General features: G+C 52.2%; 1 protein-coding gene across 1 annotated transcript; it reads right to left on the bottom strand.

Moving 5' to 3' along the window:
• Window positions 1–9,756: 9,756 nt before the first annotated feature.
• On the bottom strand, window positions 9,757–10,158 carry NHLH1 (nescient helix-loop-helix 1). Its single transcript, XM_049876034.1, has one exon. It carries the CDS (start codon window positions 10,156–10,158, stop codon window positions 9,757–9,759), a length of 402 nt encoding a protein of 133 aa, XP_049731991.1.
• Between the last annotated feature and the right edge of the window lie 8,508 nt (window positions 10,159–18,666).

Here is an 18,666-nt window from a genome sequence, read left to right as displayed (position 1 = left end):
AGCCCATTGTTGCAGCCAGTGTGTCAATCCAGCTCATTGAGGGTCTTCCTCTTTTTCACTGTCCACTCTACTTTACCAAGCATGATGTCCTTCGCCAGAGACTGATCCCTCCTGACAACATGTCCAAAGTATGTGATATGCAATCTCGCCATCATGGCTTCTAAGGAGCATTCTGGCTGTACTTCTTCCAAGACAGATTTGTTCACTCTTTTGGCAGTCCACGTTATATTCAATATTCTTCATCAACGCCATGATTCAAAGGCATCAATTCTTCTTCGGTCTTCCATATTCATTGTCCAGCTTTCACATGCGTATGAGGTGATTGAAAACACCATGGAAATAATGGAGAGCCATTAAAAAGCTTTAAGTATGGAAGTCATCACCCATTGGTCAGCTTGTCATACTGTAGCGGCTAGAGTGTTGCTATGATGCTGGAAGCTATGTCACCAGTATTTCAACTACCAGCAGGGTCACCCATGGTAGACAGGTTTCAGCAGAACTTCCAGACTAAGATTAGGAAGAAAGGCCTGGCAATTTACTTCTGAAGATTAGCCAATGAAAGCCCTATGGATCACAATAGAATATTGCTTGATATAGTGCTGGAAGATGAGTGTCAGTTTGGAAACTACTCAAAATACACAGTGGCTGCAACGGTAGAGCCCAGCGTACCAGCAATCGTGAAAATGACGCAGGACCAGACAACATTTTGTTTTGTTACACACGGGATCACCATGAGTTGGAGCTGACTTGAGGGCAACTGACAATAACAGCAAGAAGTATGGAAGTGTCCTGATTAGATTTGCATTTTGGAAAGGGCAACCTGATGGCAGTTTGGAGGCTAGATTTGAGGGAGGAAGCCACGAAGCAGAGAAACCAGCTAGGCAGCTGCAATAATCCCAGCAGAAGAAAGTAGAGGTGGAAATACAGAACAATTTCAAGTCATGTTTAGAAAGTAAAATGAATAGATATTGATGATGAACTGAAGGTGGATGCAGAGAGAAATGAAGGCATAATAGAGCAATTGAACTCTGATGGTGCCTTATACTGATGTGTGGAACCAAGAGAAGAAGAGGGTTGAAAGGGTGGAGAAGATAAAGAGGTCAGTTTGGGGCATGTGGAGTTGAAGATTTCAGAGAGAGATGCTAGTAAAGAGGCTCCTCTTTTCAATTACAGACCCAGAGAGCCGACTTCCTTCTGGACAGCTCCTCGAGAAGGCTCTCCAGACAGCTCTTGTTCAACTTGTCCATATTACATCACCGTTACTCCCACCATCCCCACCCCCACAGAGGTTCTCCTCCTATATGGTCTATTTGGGAAGGTGGCACCACTGCTCATCCAGGTTCCCAAGCCAGAAGGCTGGGAGTCCTCTTCTCGCCTGTCACATTTAATAAATCCCCCAGGCCTGTTGACTCTACCATTCAAATAGCTCTCCTAAATTTGTCCTCTCTTCTCCATCCCACTGCCACAACCTAAATACAGACCCTCCTCTTCTCTCTCCCCGCATGTCTGTCAGTTTGTCGTGCTTTGGGGGCTTGCGTGTTGTTGTCAAGGATTTCATTTTACTTGGATCTACAATAACTGCCATGGAAGCAGCAGTCAAGAAATCAAAAGATGCATCATATTGGCCAAATCTGCTGCAAAGGATCTCTTTAAAGTGTTGAAGAGCAAAGATGTCACCTTGAAGACTAAGGTGTGCCTGACCCAAGTCATGGTATTTTCAATCACCTCATATGCATGTGAAAGCTGGACAATGAATAAGGAAGACCAAAGAACAATTGATGCCTTTGAATTGCGGTGTTGGAGAACAATATTGAATATACCATGGACTGCCAAAAGAACTAACAAATCTGTCTTGAAAGAAGTACAACCAGGATGCTCCTTAGAAGCAAGGATGGTGAGACTACATCTCACATACTTTGGACATGTTGTCAGGAGGGATCAGTTGCAGGAGAAGGACATGATGCTTGGTAAAGTACAGGATCAGGGGAAAAGAGGAAGACCCTCAATGAGATGGATTGACACAGTGGCTGCAATGATGGGCTTAAGCATAACGATCGTAAGGATGGCTCAGGACCAGGCAGTATTTCTTTCTGTTGTGCGTAGGGTCGCTCTAAGTCAGAACCCACTTGACAGCACTTAACAATATCAACAGCAATCTTCTCTCAGCTGCAGTAACCTCCTAAAACTGTTCCCCACAGAGATCTTGCCTCTGCCTCAGTCTGTCTTCAGAATTGTCCTTAAAGTGATCTTTCTAAAATGTAAATCTGATCGTGTTTATCTACCCTACTTAAGAACATCTGAAGTCCCTGGGTGGTGACTAACAGTCAGCATGCTCAGCTGCTAAGCAGAAGTTGGAGGTTTGAATACATCCAGAGGTGCCCACGAAGAAAGACCTGCTAACCTACTTTGGAAAAACAAGCCATTGAAAACCTTATGGAGCACAGTTCTACTCTGACACACATGGAGTTGCCATGAGTTGGAATCAACTAGACAGCAACTTTTTTTTTTTTTTTTAAAGAGCATCCACTGGTTTCCCATCACCATGTGGTAAAGTACAACCATCTCTTAGCATTATATAGAAAGCTTCTCCTGATCTGACCCCTGCTTTCTGCTCCACACCATTCTCCATCACTCTCCTGTTCCTGCCTCCCCAGCCCCTTGCATTTTATGATGTAACAATACTAAACTGCTTGTAGTGTACTCTGGCTCACTAAACCTTCTCAGGCCTCCGTGCCTTCATACCCACATAGTGCCTTCTCCCCGGAGTAGCACTGTCTTAGGTAGGGCTCCCTGGGAAGTAGGTTCTTTAACTCTGAGGTCATATGCAGGGTGAGCCTTTCAGGCATGCTCTGGGGAGCCCCTGTTAGGTGCAGAGAAAGCAGGAGGGAGCAGAGAGAAAAGTTGAAGTTTAAGGCAATTGCATCCAAATCTGCTGTCGATCCCATAGGAGCTCTCTCCCTGGGATAGCCTTCATAGATGTCCCTGGACTGGGACTTCCTAGCCTCTCATCAACTAGTCCTTGGGTGCAGACTGCCCCAGGGGGGAGTGTAACCTTAGATAAGGCAGCTTCCTTCCTCCAAAAGAAATTCCTGGAGAGGCACTCAGCTGTGAGTCAATACTCCTGGTAGCTGGGGAAGTGAGTGCCTCTGTCCTGTGAAGGGGGAAATCTGTGAAAGGGAGTCTGGGCAGCACACCACGGTATTCACTACAACCACCACAACCCAGCTCAAATGTTACCTGCTCCCTCCCTGACTGACACTCCCCTCTGAGTTAATCACTCATTTTCTTGCACAACTTCTATTCCTTGCATATCTTTTCACCTTTGTGAAATAGATAAGTTTACATGTCTGTCTCTCCACTCTTCCTCCCCAGTAGGTGGTGAGGAGAACTTGAGCCTGTATTTCAGAACCTAGAACAGTGCCTGGCACACGCTGGCTATTCAATAAATGTAGGTTGATTGAATCGAGTGGCATTGACCAATGAAGGAGGACACTATAGGTCTATAAAAGGAGAAGGCTAGAGCCTAAATACTGATAAGGATAAAAGGGAGAGAGATGGCAGCAGGCTCTGAACTCAGGGCTCTCCCTCTCCTCTCAATTCACCTGGGAGCCAAGCTGGAAGAGTCCCAGGTTAGAGTGGAGCAGGCTCTGAGTTTAGAATGTCCAAAGTGGGGCTGGACCCAGCAAAAGACTGTGCCCTGGAAATAGCCATGTGGCTGATGGGACTGGAAGGCAGAGACAGAAACCTAAAAGGAAGGAAAGTTTTAAATAGCTTCTTGCCTCTGCCCCATACCTGACAGATCCCTACATAACAAAGGGCTCAAAAGCAAGCACACAGACCCCCAAATACAGAACATACACTGACGTGCAACAAATGAAACAGGCACAGGCTGGAAAAAATTGATCTGAAAATTATAGACTACTAATATATGTAGCAGCGCTCGGCTGCTAACCAAAAGGTCGGCAGTTCAAATCCACCAGCCACTCCTTGGAAACCCTATGGGGCAGTTCTAATCTGTCCTATATGGTTGTTATGAGTCAGAATCAGCTCAATTGCATTGGGTTTGGGTTTTTTTGGGGGGGGGGATTAATGTATGTACATGAAACACCTGTGAACGTTAGTCTCCATTTATTCTTAGTCATGAATCAACCTTCCTTTACCTTCCAGGAACTTCTGACAAGAACAGAATTTTGGATTGCAGGTCCCACCGTGTCTCCTTCACCCTATGTCACCAGCCTGGTCTTCTCTTTCCCAGTTTCTTAGCTAACTTCCTAGCTGGTGATGGGAAAGAGTGGAAGCCTCTCTGCCTGTGGCCAGCAGAGGGCAGTGTTCAACAAGTAATGATCAGATCCAGCTCAGCTGCTTGCTTAACGGAGCGAGGTTCTTAAAACCAACATATTGCTTGGATCATACCTCTCAACCCAAGTCTCTCTCCTTTTCTGCATCTTTGGCCCCCGTTTTCTCTCAGCTTCAGTTTCTCCATCCTCAGTTTCTTGTTGTTGTTGTGTATGCCACTGGGTCAATTTCGACTCATAGCAACCCTATGTAACAGAGTACAATGGCCCCATAGGGTTTTCCAGGCTGTAATATTTACAAGAGTAGATTGACAGGTGTTTCTCCCACGGAGCCACTGGGTGGGTTTGAACGGCCAACCTTTCGGTTAGCAGCCAAGCACTTAGCCAGTTGACTATTCCCAACTCCCTGGAGAGACTGAGCACAGGGATCTCTCACTCTGGCTTCTCATAGTCTCTTGTCCCCTCCCACTCTATCTTGGTTTCCAAGGTGGTTAGGACTCCTGAGTTTTCATTTGGACTCCTGACTGGTGCTCAGGAACAGGCATGGGGGGCTTGACTTCCAGGGCCACCACTAGCCATTACCTTTGTGGAAAATAGGAAGAGGAACCCATTCAGTGGTGCACAGAGCAGGGAATGATGTCAGACACCTCCACTCCCCTGCCCTGGCGCCTTGTGCAGTGCATAAACTGCACAACTGTGTAAGTTGGCCTCACTGCTGTCTGCCCCCATGGTACCATCGAATAAGTGCTTATCATGCTAGCTCTATTACAGTGATCCCGTTTGTCTTTGTAACATCCCTGTGAGGCTGGTCTTATTACCTTCCCCCGTTTTCAAGATGAGAACACTGAGACCCAGGGAGGGCATGTGATTTGCTCATTGTGGCTCAAAGAATAAAGGTGAACATGGAATGGGAACTCAGGTCCTCTGGCTGCCAGGTATGGGTTCTCTTCCTCTCTAGCACAATGTCTCAGCTGCCGTCCCCACTCCTTCTCAGCCTCACGCCTGGCTTCTCTGCTTGCTTCCTTCTCTCCCAGCACTAACATTCTGTGACAGGGATCCTCCTGCTAGCCTCTTTCTTCTGCCCACAACGCTCACCTGGTCAGATTTCAAGAGCTCAGAAAAGGACACAAGAAAGTGAGAAAGAAGCAGAAAAATAAAGAAAGGGAGTGATATAAGGAGACTTCCAGACGGAGGAAGAGAAGGCGCAGAAGGCGGGCACTGCATTGGGGATGGAGAAGGAAGGGAGAAAGGAGATGGAGAAGGGAAGCGGGTGAAATGAGAGGCGCCCCTGTGCCCAGACTGGAAAAGGGGCACAGGCAGGGCCTCCATTGTGTGGGCACAAAGGGGCCATATGCCTGGCAGCCTATGACAATGTGTGTGTTGGGGGGAGTGGCTAGGAGCAGAGTCCCCCCTTGCCTCCCACTCTCAAACCCCTGGGGCCCTGCCGTCTGCTTTGTCACTGGGGGTGGGGTTTGCTGAGAAAGAGGGCAGAAGGGAGCAATTATAACAGACAGGACTGCAGGGTCAGGGGTCCGTGGTAACTACGGAGGGAGAGGGCAGGGACAGCTGGAAGTGGCCACGGATGGGACACTAGGGAAGGGGGTTGGCTGGGGGGGGGGCTGAAAAAGCCCCACTCGACTGGTGCCCCCAAAACCTCCCACCTCCACCCCACTGGCACACGTGCTGTGTTTTGGAGGGATGGGAAATGAGGGCCCTTTCTTCCCTCCTCCCTGTCTGCTAGCCCAGAGCCCTCACTTTCCCCTCAGCCTGGGGACTTCCATCTCCCTGTAGGCTCTCCTCCCATAGTCCCCTGCACGTGCTGTCCCCTCCTTCTTCTCCTGTCCTGCAGAGCAGAGCGCAGCGAGGCCAATTGATTATCTGAAGAAATTCGGAGCTAGCAGTCAAACAGCTGCAGCTGCCCCTTCTTGCCACCCCCAGGCCCTGAGGGATCCCTGAGGGGAGGGGCCCAGTAACCCCTTCTGCTCTCCAGTGGGCCGAAGAGATGAGAGAGGGAGGCCAGGAACTCAGGGAACTGTGGCTGCTGAGCATGGGGCCAGGAATGGGAGACTCTAGACCCAGTGTCTCATCATGGGTGAGTCACATTACCTTCCTGGACCATAGCTTACCTGCCTTTTAGGCAAAGGTGTTGGCTTAGGTGATTCTGTGGTCCCTTCCGAATTCATGCATTTTGTAGTCCTTGGATTTTCCCTGGTCTCAGCTTAGCCCTGCCTCTTGCCAGGCTTTTGGGCGGATCCAGCTCAGGTAGAGAAGGGAAGATGTCAAATCCTTCCTATATGGGAATTCCTCTCTAAGTCTAACTCAAGCCCCTCTTGCTGCTCATGTCAGAGACTGAAAGCTGTCTTGGCATTTCCCCATCACTTTTTGCCTTCAGTTTGGAAAAGATTGTTGAGTTCACCTAGCCCATCTTCCATTTGAGCAGGGATGTGTTCTCTCTGTCTGGTATTTCTGCAAATTGTTGATTATTCACCCTTTCCCTGGGTGGTGCAAATGATTAAGCGCTTGACTACTGGCCCAAAGGTTGGTTGCTTGAGCCCACTCACACTTCAGAAGACATTAGTCAGAGTGGACTTGATGGAGACTAACAACAACTATTTGGACTCCTCTTTCTTGAGGAAGGAGCCCTGGCGGCGCAGTGGTTAAGAGCAGTTCACATCCACCAGCTGCTCCTCGGAAACACTATGGGGCAGTTCTACTCTGTCTTATAGGGTCACTATGAGTCGGAATCAACTCTACAGCAACAGGCTTGGTTTGGTTTTGGTTTTTCCTGAGGCAGGCTCTTCCATTGCTGGACAGCTCCAGATGTTGGAGTTTTTCCTGGAGTTAAAAATCTGCTTTCCTATAACTTTCCCTCACTGGTCCTGGTTCTGCCTCCCGGGGCCACACAGAATGTCTTCATATTTTGAAGATTGGTATCATATTGCCCTTACACCCAGTCTTGTAAAGACCTTTATCCTCAGTTTTTCAACTATTCCTCCTACGAAGTGCTTCTGGGCCATACAATTCTGGATATTCTCTAGTTTGTCAGTGTTCCTGCTGAACTATGAGGTTCAGAAATGAGCACCACCTGCCAGGCTGGTCGTCTCAGGAAGAGAGAGGGGAGCTGGCAACATAGGGCATGAAGAACCTGGGTTTGAGACTTAGCTCTGCCCACAAGTGTGTGACCTTGGGCACAGCCCTTCCTCTGTCTGGGCCTCAGTGTCTTCATCTATAAATTGATCTTAGGGTCCCTCCCAGGATTCTCTCACTGTTCCTTCAGCACTCCCTTTTAACCTCTTCATTCCTTTGTCAGTCTCAGGTTCTTCTTTGTATTCTCCTCAGTATTCTAAGGCTGGAGAACACAAGGGGGGTCTCAAACTGAGATTGTAAGGGATTCTGACCAAGATCAGAGACAATAATGGGAAAGGCTATGTCTTAGTTTCATGCCATAGCTTTTTCCAGCAACATGAACTCAGACTTGGGTTCTACTGGGACACTCAGATCCTTCTCAGACCCACAGAGAACAGGAGAAGAAACACAACACCAGAGGGATCAGAATATCATTGAATGAATGTCAAGATGGGGGTAATGGGTCTTCAGGTGGGGAAGTCTGGGAACAGTGCTCCACTCTCCCCAGCACCTCTTCACCCTGTAGCCCCTTCTCCATTCAAGGAGCCTTCAAAGCCAAGGCTCTTCAATGCCCGCCCTACCATAACCTGCATGCCAGCTTCCCCAACCCCCTTGAATGAATCACAGCCATGCCTGGTGCTAGAACGAGGTCTCTTTAATTTTTTTTTTTTTTGTATGAAATCAGAATGCAATAGGAATGACACACAGGGCATAGGACGCAGACCCTAGGGGCTCACTGTGGGGGTATTAGGAAGAAGTGAGGGTCATGGGGGGACTGGAGAGAGAAAAGTGGCAGGTGGGACTGGGGTGGGATTGTCTGGGGATGGAGGGAGCTGAGGAAGGACATCCAGGAGCCCCAGGGCTGGAGGAGGGGCACCATCCCAGAGGATGAGGGTGTAGGACAGATGGTTCTCAGGAAGATATGGGGGTGTGGTGAGAAAAGGGAAACCCCACACACACCTGGAGTTGCAGGAGCAAGAAAGGGAAAGGGGTAACCAGGGAGAAAGCAAGAGAGAGCCGGTGACAGCTGCCAGAATCCCCCCTGGCTCTACCCCAAAGTGCACAACTCGGCAATAAATAGTAGTATTTATAAATAAATAAATAAATAGATGAATAAATAAATACATAAATAATATCCTTGTAGAACTAAGAGTTCGGTGTGAGGGAGGAGGGAACGCAGGGGTGCAGAGAGTCTATTTCTTCTACAGAGTTCCCAAGGCCTTTCATTGCCCTGTGGCCCCTGGGGCTACCGTGAGCTGGCGGGCTCAGCAACTGGGCCTACGCGGGGGGGGGGGGGGGGGGGGGCCACAGAGAGCCAGAAGGCGGGGTAGGGGTGGGGTCTCTTCCCTTGTTGACAGCCGTACAAGGGAGGAGAAAAAGGTTCCGTCAAATGTAAGAAACCTGGGCATTCCCAGAGGGCATTGGGGAACACCCCCCCACCCCACCCCACCCCCGAGGGAGGATCTGGTGTGGGTTTTGCACATTTCCAAGGTTGGCTGGGATGGAGGAAGAAGTGAGATCTGGTTCACCCACTGCCTGGGCCTTCTGCAGCTACCTGGGCTGAGTTTGGGGACATCATCCCCTACCCCAAGATCTGGGTTCCCTCCCTCTAGCTGCACACAAGGGGAAGAAAATTGGAAAAGGAGGGGCAGGGAGGTGGCCGAATAGCTCAGAGAGGGCAAGGCACTCACTCACTAGCAAGTAAGATCCCAGGTCTGCACGCGCTAGGCCTCAGGAACAAGAGGGACAATAGGAAGGGTTTCCATAATTCCCGGCTACAGAGATTTCCCTCATAGGAGTCACCTCACCCATCCCCCTGCTTCCCAAGGGCCTGCCCCGCCCCCACGCCTGGCTAGACAGATCTCAGAGGAAGAAGCCCAGCCCCCGCCCTAACCCCGGCCTTCCATTTCCTGCTCTGATGCCTCCCCCAACTACGGGCAGAGAAGGTAGAACAGGATGGGAAGCTAACGGGAAACAGAGTCAGGGTCTGAAGTCTCTGAAAATTTGGACGGGGGTAGGAAATACAGCAGCCCATGAGAGAGCTGGGGGAGGCTCCAAGTGTGACCAGCCTAGTGACTACACCGAGGACGCTATACCGACTGGGCTAGCAAACATTTCTCATCAGCTGGGCCCTGGCCGCAAACCCACCGGGAACCCATGAGAATAGCCGTCACGGTCCCTGGGTCAGTAAAAGAAAGGCCCAGGGCCTTTGGGACTCCATGGCAAGAATCAGGGTCTCAGGGAGGAGATGGCCGTTCTAAGCGTTGAGCAGTGAGAAGGGACCCTGGAGAGGCCCGGGAGGAGGGGAGCATCCCTGGTGGAGGAGACATTGAGTTCAGACGTCGAGCACGTGGTTCAGGTAGGAGATGTAGCAGATGGCTAGGCGCAGGATCTCAATCTTGGAGAGCTTCTTGTCGGGGGGCAGCGTGGGCAGCAGCTTGCGCAGCTCGGCGAAGGCCAGGTTGAAGGCTTCCACGCGGATGCGCTCCCTCGTGGCGTGGGCCGTGCGGTACTTGGCCGTGGCTCGGCGCCGGCGCCGCCGCTCCTCTCGGCTCAGGTGCTGCAGGTCTTTCCGGCCAGGCTCTCCCAGCTCCGAACCCCGGGCTTGGCCCCCTCCAGGACCCCCGGGCCCGGCACCATCAGGCCCCGCCCCTCCCCCACAGTCGCTGAAGCCAGACTCGGTCTCCGAGTGGGTGGGAGGCAGGTCCAGCTCCATAGTGTCTGAGTTGAGCATCATGTTGGAAGTCGGCTGCCCTGGGAGGTCAGGATCCCCTCCCCACCCCTCCCTTTGGGGACTTGAAAGCCGGTTGTGGGAGGGGCAGGAAGGGCCCAGGGTAGTGGGGCCTGCCACTGAGCTCTGGAAGTCAGAGCCACTTCAGGGCTCCATGGCCAGAGCCCCTTCCAGTCTGGAGCCTGGAAGAGAGAAGGAGGAGAGCTGACAGGAGCAGAGGGAGGAAGAAGGGGCACTTCAGGGCTCCATGGCCAGAGCCTCTTCCAGTCTGGAGCCTGGAAGAGAGAAGGAGGAGAGCTGACAGGAGCAGAGGGAGGAAGAAGGGGCAGCCAGGAGATGGAGGAGGGTGAGGAGGGCTTGCCACCAGCTGGAAACGGGAAGGTACTGATGACCTTAGGGAAGACAAGCAGAAAGGTGGTGTGGGGGTGGGAGGCAGCAGGGGATATGGTAGAAAGGAGGGGTGGACAGGTGGTAAGAGGGGAGAGATTCCAGAAAGTGAGCAGCAGGAAGGGAGAAGGAAAAGTGATGAGAAGGAGGACACAGAACGGGATAAAACCGAGCAAGACTGCAGCCAGGTCCAAGAGAGGGCAGGCTGTGACACTGGAGCTTCCCCAGTTGTGAGGGGAGAAGTACCAGCCATGGCCCTGCATGCCCTCCCTCTCAGGGTCCAATCTCCACTCTTGCTGCTTCTGGGGGTGGGAGGAGGAATAAAGGCGCAAGTTGCCCATTGTAGAGTGGACTGGGACATATGGAGCTTGGCACAGCTGCCCCAGCTCAGCCCCTCCAGTCCCTCAGTCCTCTTAACATGACCATCACAGTCATCAGATCCTACCATCCTTCCCACTAGACCCAGAGAAAGACACCTCCTCTAGCCACAAGCCCCCTGCCCAGACCAGCCACTTCCCCCAGCTCTGCCCTCAACAGCCTCAGCCCTTGCCGTTCCCTGAGCCCTTGGCCACTCTGCAGGCAGAATGAGGGAAGGGAACATGGTCAGCTTTCCACCTGTACTCTCCCATAGCCCAGAGTGGCTTCAGATACGGGCTGCAGAGGAAGACATGGCAGTTTCTTGGGGCCACCGTCATGGGGCTTGGCTAAGGTTTGCTTGTCCCCAGGATCACAGGAGGTCAGGGGGAGGCTGCAGGAGCATGGCCTGGGCACTAGAGAGGCTGGGGAAAGGGCTTTCCTCTGGAGAAAGGGCTTCACTCTGGGGGAACATTGAGGGCGACAGTTGGCCACTTGCGGCGAGCTCAGCCTTACTTAGCGGCCAGAAATGGAAGCATGGAGGCTGCTTCACAGTCACCATCTACCCTCCTCCCCAGCCCTGGCTTGCCTGCTTGACAGAGACCTCACAGAGGTCAGGACCCCTTGCCCTACCCCACCACCTAGAAGACAGGCTCAAATAAAGTCAACAAACAGTTACCGAGCTCTGGGGGGATGCAAGGTCACCAACATCTGAGGTGGGGAAGACAGAACGCACACAACCATAACAGAGCAGGAGGTGGTCGGTGCCCCATACTCTGGGGTCTAAGGGAGCAAGGGGGGACAGGAACAGTGTGGGAAGCCCCAAAGTCAGCACCTCCCAGTACATGCTTAGAGGCCCCACTCTCACTGCCTCTCCCCACCTCCATACTTGGGTTGGGACCAGGGGCTCAGCTGTGGGGTTCTAGCACATTCATCAAAGCCCGAGTCTCCCTCTGCCCTGTCTCCGGGTCCCTTCCTCCCTGATCACTTTGCCATGCTTTCCTTTCCCCTTTCTCTGCTCCTCAGTCTAGTCGCAGTCCCACCTCCACCTGGCCCCACTGCTTTCCCCAGCCCCAGTCCTGGCCGCAGCCTCTGTACCCATCAAGTCCTCACCCCAAAATCCACTTCTGTTCTCAAAGTTCCAGGCTCCAAGGATCAGGGAGAGCAGCAATTCCAGCATCCAAAATAGGAGTTCCCGCCCCACTCTGCCAACCCCAACCCGAATGGGGAAAGAGAGGCACAAAGAGTCAAAGGCAGAAGGGGGAAAGAGGGTGATGAGAGACAGAGGAAGACACAACACCGGAGAGAAGAGCTAGGGGGAGGATCTGGGAGGGCACTTGAGCCACAGAGTGGGAGGGACACGCCCATCCTCCCAGCCCGTGGTTTCCCCTTTACCTAGGAGGACCCTGTCAGGGGATCCGGCTGGACAGGGGGCAGCGCTGACAGCCCCAGTATCCTCTGGCTGCTCTGGGCTCATCCGTCTGCAAAGTTAGTGACCAGTGTCCTAGAGCTCTCGGGGGCAGCGTAGTATGGCCATTCGGGCTCCAGGGCAGCTGAGAGGGGTGTACATGGTGGGGAGATAGGGCCCAGGTGGAGGGGGTGGGCTTGGCCAGGTACTGGGACCACCCACACACACACTCACAGACACATACACACCTGAGCTGGCCCAGCCCTATGTATATATATGGAGATACACACACACACCCCTAGCTCACCATTGGCTGGCCCAGGCACCCCCCTCATCAATATTAAATAGCCAGGCCAGGCAGCCATTGGCAGAAGGATCTGGGAACCCCCCCGGGAGCTGGGGGCGGGGGCTGGCCCTGGGGGGGCGGGAGTGGGGGAGCAGGGACATCTGTTCTCCATGCATATTTCATAAGCAAGAAATGGAGAGCTGGGGAAGGGGTGGGGCTGGGGCCAGAGCCAGGGCAGGATCACAGACGAACCCCTCAGCCTCTCACATCAGAGGTGGCAGGGGCAAAGCCCGGAGGAAGCCATGGTCCCATTCTGAGTCCCAGACTGACTTTGACAGCCCCTTTTCCACGTCTCCTTTTCCCAGGGGAAGAAGGCTGTCCAAAGGACTAACAGGGAAAGGAGCAAGTGGGCCACACTGAAACACAGAAGAGGACCTAAGACTCCTCACCCTCACTAAGCTCTCTTCCTTCCTAAAGCTGGTACCCACCTTCCTAAAGCTGCCAGTAGCTACTGATCAGGCTCCTGCCCTCACCACCCTGGGACTCAATCACCCCCATACCCTCCTACCCCAGCCACCAGCCCCCTACCTACCCCATCATCAGGGGAGGAGTGGGGTCAGATTCTTGACACAGACTCTATGAGGAGTTTTTCTAGGCTGGCCAGCCCAGGCTGACCCCTTGGGAATGAGGGGCTCCTAAGAGGGGAGGAGTAAGGGCTTAAAGGAGAGGAGTGGAGGCATGCCAGGAGAGGAAGAACCAGGGTTAGAAGGACACTGGGAGAGCAGGGCAGGCTTTGTGTATGCTGGGGCATCAAATGTGCGATAAGGAAACTAGTTACAAAATTATATGCAAATGAACATTGATTAAGCTCACATCGATAGATCAGCCGCCTCCAGTGTGTGTGTGTGTGTGTGTGTGTGTGTGTGTGTGTCATGCACGGTGGTAGGAAGGGAGCAGCGTGCTGGGACCAAGGGAAGCACAGAGAGGCAGTGGGCTGGATTTCAGTGTCTGAAGTTCTCTCCCCAACTCAGCTATTGAACGTCTTCATGGACCCTTCGTCAGGTATCCAAAATGAGCTGTGGTTGGAGAGGACGCTAAAGGTAGTGTGGTGCAATGAAAAAAGCTTTCGGCCATGTGACCTTGGACAGGTAACCTCTTGAGTCTCAACATCCTTTTCTGTAAAATGGGGTTAATGATAGCTTCTTCTTAGGTTGCCGTGGAGCTTGAGCTAATGCATGTCAAGGGCCTGTACCTCAGTAGGAGTACACCCCACTTTCAGGTTGTTGGAGCAATTTGCCATTTCTCTGTTGCCGATCGATCTTCTCTGGGCTTTCTACAGAGTGAGGCGTTCCCTAGGGGGAGTCCCATAATTCCTCCCCCAGCTCTGCCACCCCTCCCCACCCCCAGGTTTGGGAGGCACCAACTCCCACCTGGGCAGGCCCAGACAGGTGCCCAGGCCCCAGCAGATGGGCTGAGCTGGAGGAGAAAGGAGGTTTGAAGAGGGGGGTTGGGGGAGCAGGGGATCAGGTGGCATCTCAGTTCTTGCATCATCATTGCCATGGTGCTGATTAAAAACCAATCTCTACCTAATGAGCCCCCAGCAACAAGCCTACCTCCCCCCATCCTCCTGCCCTCCACCCCATCCAAGAAATTGGGAGACAGAGAGACTCAGGAGAGAGTGCCACGGGGGAGATGAGAGATACAGAAAGAATGGGAGACAGAGAGGGAGACAGGGGAAGCAGGGGAAAATGAAGAGGGGGACATGAGGGGAGATACTGAGACCTAGGGGGAGGAAAAAAAAGGAAAACAGTCATTGGGAAGACAGAGCGAAATGGGGAGACACAGTTACAGAGGGAGACATGGGGAGACAGAGAGATAGGAAAGAGAGAATGGGGGCAGAATGGCCATGTTGCCAAGGCTTTGTGGAAGACCCAAAGATGCAAGGTACAGGGGAAATAGAGACCTTGGGACAGACTTGTTAGGGTGACAAAGACCTGGGTGAAAATATAGGCATGGAGAAAACACAGATATCTGTGGATATACAGATACTCATACTGGGAGACAGAGTCCTGAGGGAGGCCCAAAGACAGGGTGGCGACACATATACATGGGGGAGGCGGAGAGCAGACAGTTATGAAGACACAGAAAAAAACAAACACTGGAGACAAAGAGAGAAGGTAGAGAGACATGATAAACAGCACTATGGAGATGAGGGACTGTTACTTAAATGGGGAGGCCGGACATTGACAAAGAAAAGACATTGAGAAAAACAGAGACCCTAGAAGCAGAAAAGAGCCAGGAGGAGAACGTGAGGAAGAAACTAAACCCAACCCCAGCCTCCCTCCTGTTTTAAGCTGTTTGGCCAGATACTTCGTCCTTGAAGCACCCAGGCCACACTGTCCCCAGGGAAAGCTGAGGTTCGCTGGTGAAGGAGGGTGAGTCTGGGGACCACCTCCTCCTTTGCACCTGTCACCCCTGGGTCCTGGGCTCTGGGACCCCAGCCTCAGTCTTCACCCAGGGATTCAGTGTTTCATTCTCATATGACAAAGAGCATACTTAAAACCATGAATTGGTGGAAAGGCTTTGAACTCGGGGCCAGTACACATGGGTCGAAGTCCTGGTAACCTTGGACAAGCCACTTAACCTTGACCACATCTATTCTGTCATATGTGAAATGGATACAATGTTGTCTTCCTCATGGGGCTGCTTCTACACTGAATGCATTGGAAAATGGTAGGTAAACTGTAAAGGGCTCCCTCCAGTCCCTACATGTGTGCACACGGAAGTGTCATGCACACGTGTGGATGAGGCATCATGATTGAGAAGCCTGGGAGGGCGCTGAGGTCAGCTCAGGTTCTCGGTAACCCCAGGCCCCGAGGGGAGGCCAACCCCTGCTGTGGTGTGGGAGTCTTTGTAAGGAGGACAGGAGGAGCAAGCAGGGCCTGGGGATGAAGTATGATTAGGGCTACATGGTTTGTTGTTAAGTTAGCATTTTATAGACATTCATTTTTCAGGCTGTTTGTTTACGAATCTCTTTTTACCCTCACACAGTGTGAGAGGTGGGTTGTTGGTGGAGGGAGGTTGGTATGGGAAGATACCCAGGCCTGGGCCTAGTCCTTGAGGGTGGGGGGAGGGCCTGGAGGAGCCGGTAAGCAGTGGGTTTGGCAGGAGAGGGGGTGACATATGTGGGGAGCCCTGGGGACCCAACCAGGCAAGCGGCTGGCAGGGAGAGTAGACGGCGTTAACCCTCAATATGCCATGCCGCCTGACCCTGCCCAGGAGTAGCCCTTGGCTGGGGGTGTTATTTTATAAGATACTGATGGGGTCTGAGTCAGAGGAGCAGGGCAGCCAGAGGAGCCTGGGGCCAGAGCGGTTGTGTTTCTGGGAAATAGCAGCAGGTCTCGGATCTTCCCTTTTTGGGTTTCTCTCCTTGTCTGTTTCCACGTGGTCTTTGTCAGTCTGTCTTTCTCTGCTTCTGCCGGTCTCTGTCTCTACCTCTCTGTGCCTCTAGAAGGTGACAGCGGGTCTCCACTCTGGCTCACTGCACAATCTGTCGCCCTGGCTGGAAGCCCCCCCCTTTTCAGTGCCCAGCCTCTGAGCCCTCTCTCAGGCCTGGCCCCCTAGGCCTTATTGCTTTTGTCTCCTAAGGCAGCCCCCCTTTCTTCTTTCCTCTCCACTCACCTCTTCTTAGCCCAGAGCCCATCTTCAATCTCATTATGGCCTCTGACCACCGTACACCGCCCCCCCCCCCCCACAGCCTCTTTTCCTCCCTCCCCCATCCATCTGTCTTCCCCTCAGCTCTCCTCTTTGTGTCCATCCATCTGTCACCACCAGCTCTGGGCCCACTCCCCTCCTGGCCACGCCTGCCTGGTCTTTCTCCCCTCAGGCTCAGTTCCCTCCCCACACTCAACCTCCTCTTCCTCTTTCAGCCCCACTAGGATTTCCTACTGCCTTAGTTTCTCTTCACTAGTCTTTCTGATATCCTCTCCCATCTTTTTCTTTCTTCTCCTCAGTTTCTCCAACTCCTCCACAGTTCAAAGTACGGGAAGAGATGGAGGACTCTAGGGTCCTAGCCCCCAGCCCCTGAGCAAACAACCAGAGGCTGGTAACACTTACTCACAATTGCATCATCTCAAACTAATGACTTCTCCTTAAGCCTCCTGAGATGACCCTTCCACTCCTGCTCTAAGCTTTCCCTGGTTGGGGACAGGGGTGTAGCTGCCCTTCCCCACCACAGGAGCATGGGAGCTCCTGTACCTCCTGAGTCTGGGGTTCAGGAAAGAATACAAGGCTAATCTGAGGCCTCATCTGTCCCTGACCTTCCAGGGTCGCTGCCTCTCTCAAGCTCAACTTCAGTAGCTCCTGCCAAACTTTCTTTGAGGATGGGATGCTAAGGGACAGGGTCTCTTTTCCATCACACATGTCACAATATCTCCAAATCCCCACAGTCACTGAGATGGAGAACAATAGTGCCCCTCAGGCCTCCCTCTCTAGAACTGACCCCAGTGCTACCTTAGAGAGCTCATGAGTCGATCAACCTTTCAAAATTGATGCCCACCTGAGAAGTTTAAAGAGGAAAGGGAGACACTGCGGAGGCAGATATCTACAACTCCAGCCTTCTCTTCACAGAACCAGACTGGCCGTCAGGAGGGAACTCAGACAGTCCCTTGTCTAACTCTATATTTTACAGATGAGAACCCTGAGGCCCACAGAGGTGGAATGCCCTTTCCAAGGTCAGAGAGAACATTAGTGGCAGACCACAAAATTTGGTCCTGATAGCTTCCCACAACGTGAAGCTCCTCCTTACTGTTCATGTTCAAAGTAAACCCTCTACTAAATTCAGATAGAACCAGTTTTTAGCACTGGTTTTGCATGGAGAATATGCTGCCTCGCCTAGTTATTTATTGTGTGTCATGTTCCACCCTGCCATCAAGACTCTGGATCCTGTCTCTAAGGAAGAGGCCCATAGCTCATACCCTTTTACGATGCCAGGATAGAGTGCCTTGCCTATAGCCATACTCAATAAATGTTTATGACTGTTGTGGCTGCCAGCGCAGATAAAGAAAAGTTCTCGTCCCAGCTCTGTCTCTAATTTGCTGAGTGATGCTGGGCAAGCCATGCCACTCTTCTGGGCTACCATCTCCCCCATCTATGAAATGAGTTAGGCCATACATGTAATTTCTAAGATATTACATGTTCCCTCAAAGAAACAAAGCCCTACTGAATAAGGTGGGATCTCAGTACAGAACACCAGACTCTGAGTGAAAACACCCCTCTCTGGATGTGCCTTTTCAGGCAGTGACCCAGCCATGACCCTCTGGTAACCACCTTTACCAAAATAGCTGGGGGAGAGACACTAGCTGGTGGGAAAGCCCTCGGTGTTGGTCTTAAGACATAAGGTGTCACAAGTAGAAACAGGTGGGGTCCTGGGGCAGGGGTGGTCAGTTATTCAACTATATGTACAGATTGGGAGGGAGAGAAAGTGCAGTGTGAACATGCAAAGGGCAGGGCTATTGGGAGGGAAGGAAGCCCTAGGGGTAAGGGAGTGGATGTGAAAAAACAGATTCAGAAGGCACAGAGGTGAACAAGGCCTAGACCAAGTGGGGAGAGGGAGGCTAAGGAGTTGAGAAGTCTGTGGCCCTTAAGATGCTGCCACCCATGTGGTCTTTGGTGCACAGGAGGTACCTGGTGAGGAGTCAGAACCGTGGTCTCAGAAAGGGAGGGTGGTGGTAGAAGGGTGTTTGGGAGCCCCAGTGGGTCACGTAGGCATCTCTGCTCCTCAGGGGGCTGGCCTCTCCAAGAACATGGAAAGAGGAGCCAGTTTTTTTTTTGGGGGGGGGGTTGGGAGGAGGAATAGAAGCATCACAAGCTCGTGTTCAGGATTCTTCCCTAGGCAGAGAAGATTGGGGTATTGAAGGACTGACATCTTGTCCCTTTTCTCACCCAACCCTCACTGATCAGCATCCCTGTTCAGCCCCCTCACTGATACTCAGCCACTTCTCTGCTTCCTGAAGCAGCCAGCAGGATGAGGGAGCTTACTGCTGTCCCCTGGGAGACCTGTTGGCCGAGGGAGGAGTGG

The sequence above is a fragment of the Elephas maximus genome, chromosome 3, assembly GCF_024166365.1.
Source record: "Elephas maximus indicus isolate mEleMax1 chromosome 3, mEleMax1 primary haplotype, whole genome shotgun sequence".
Lineage (NCBI taxonomy): Eukaryota > Metazoa > Chordata > Mammalia > Proboscidea > Elephantidae > Elephas > Elephas maximus.
Note: the sequence above shows the minus strand (reverse complement) of the source record. Positions and strands in the feature narration are given on the sequence as shown.

What these genes read in the sequence shown, in the direction of transcription:
- NHLH1 (XM_049876034.1), bottom strand. Translation starts at nt 10,158, where the DNA reads ATGATGCTCAACTCAGACACTATGGAGCTGGACCTGCCTCCCACCCAC.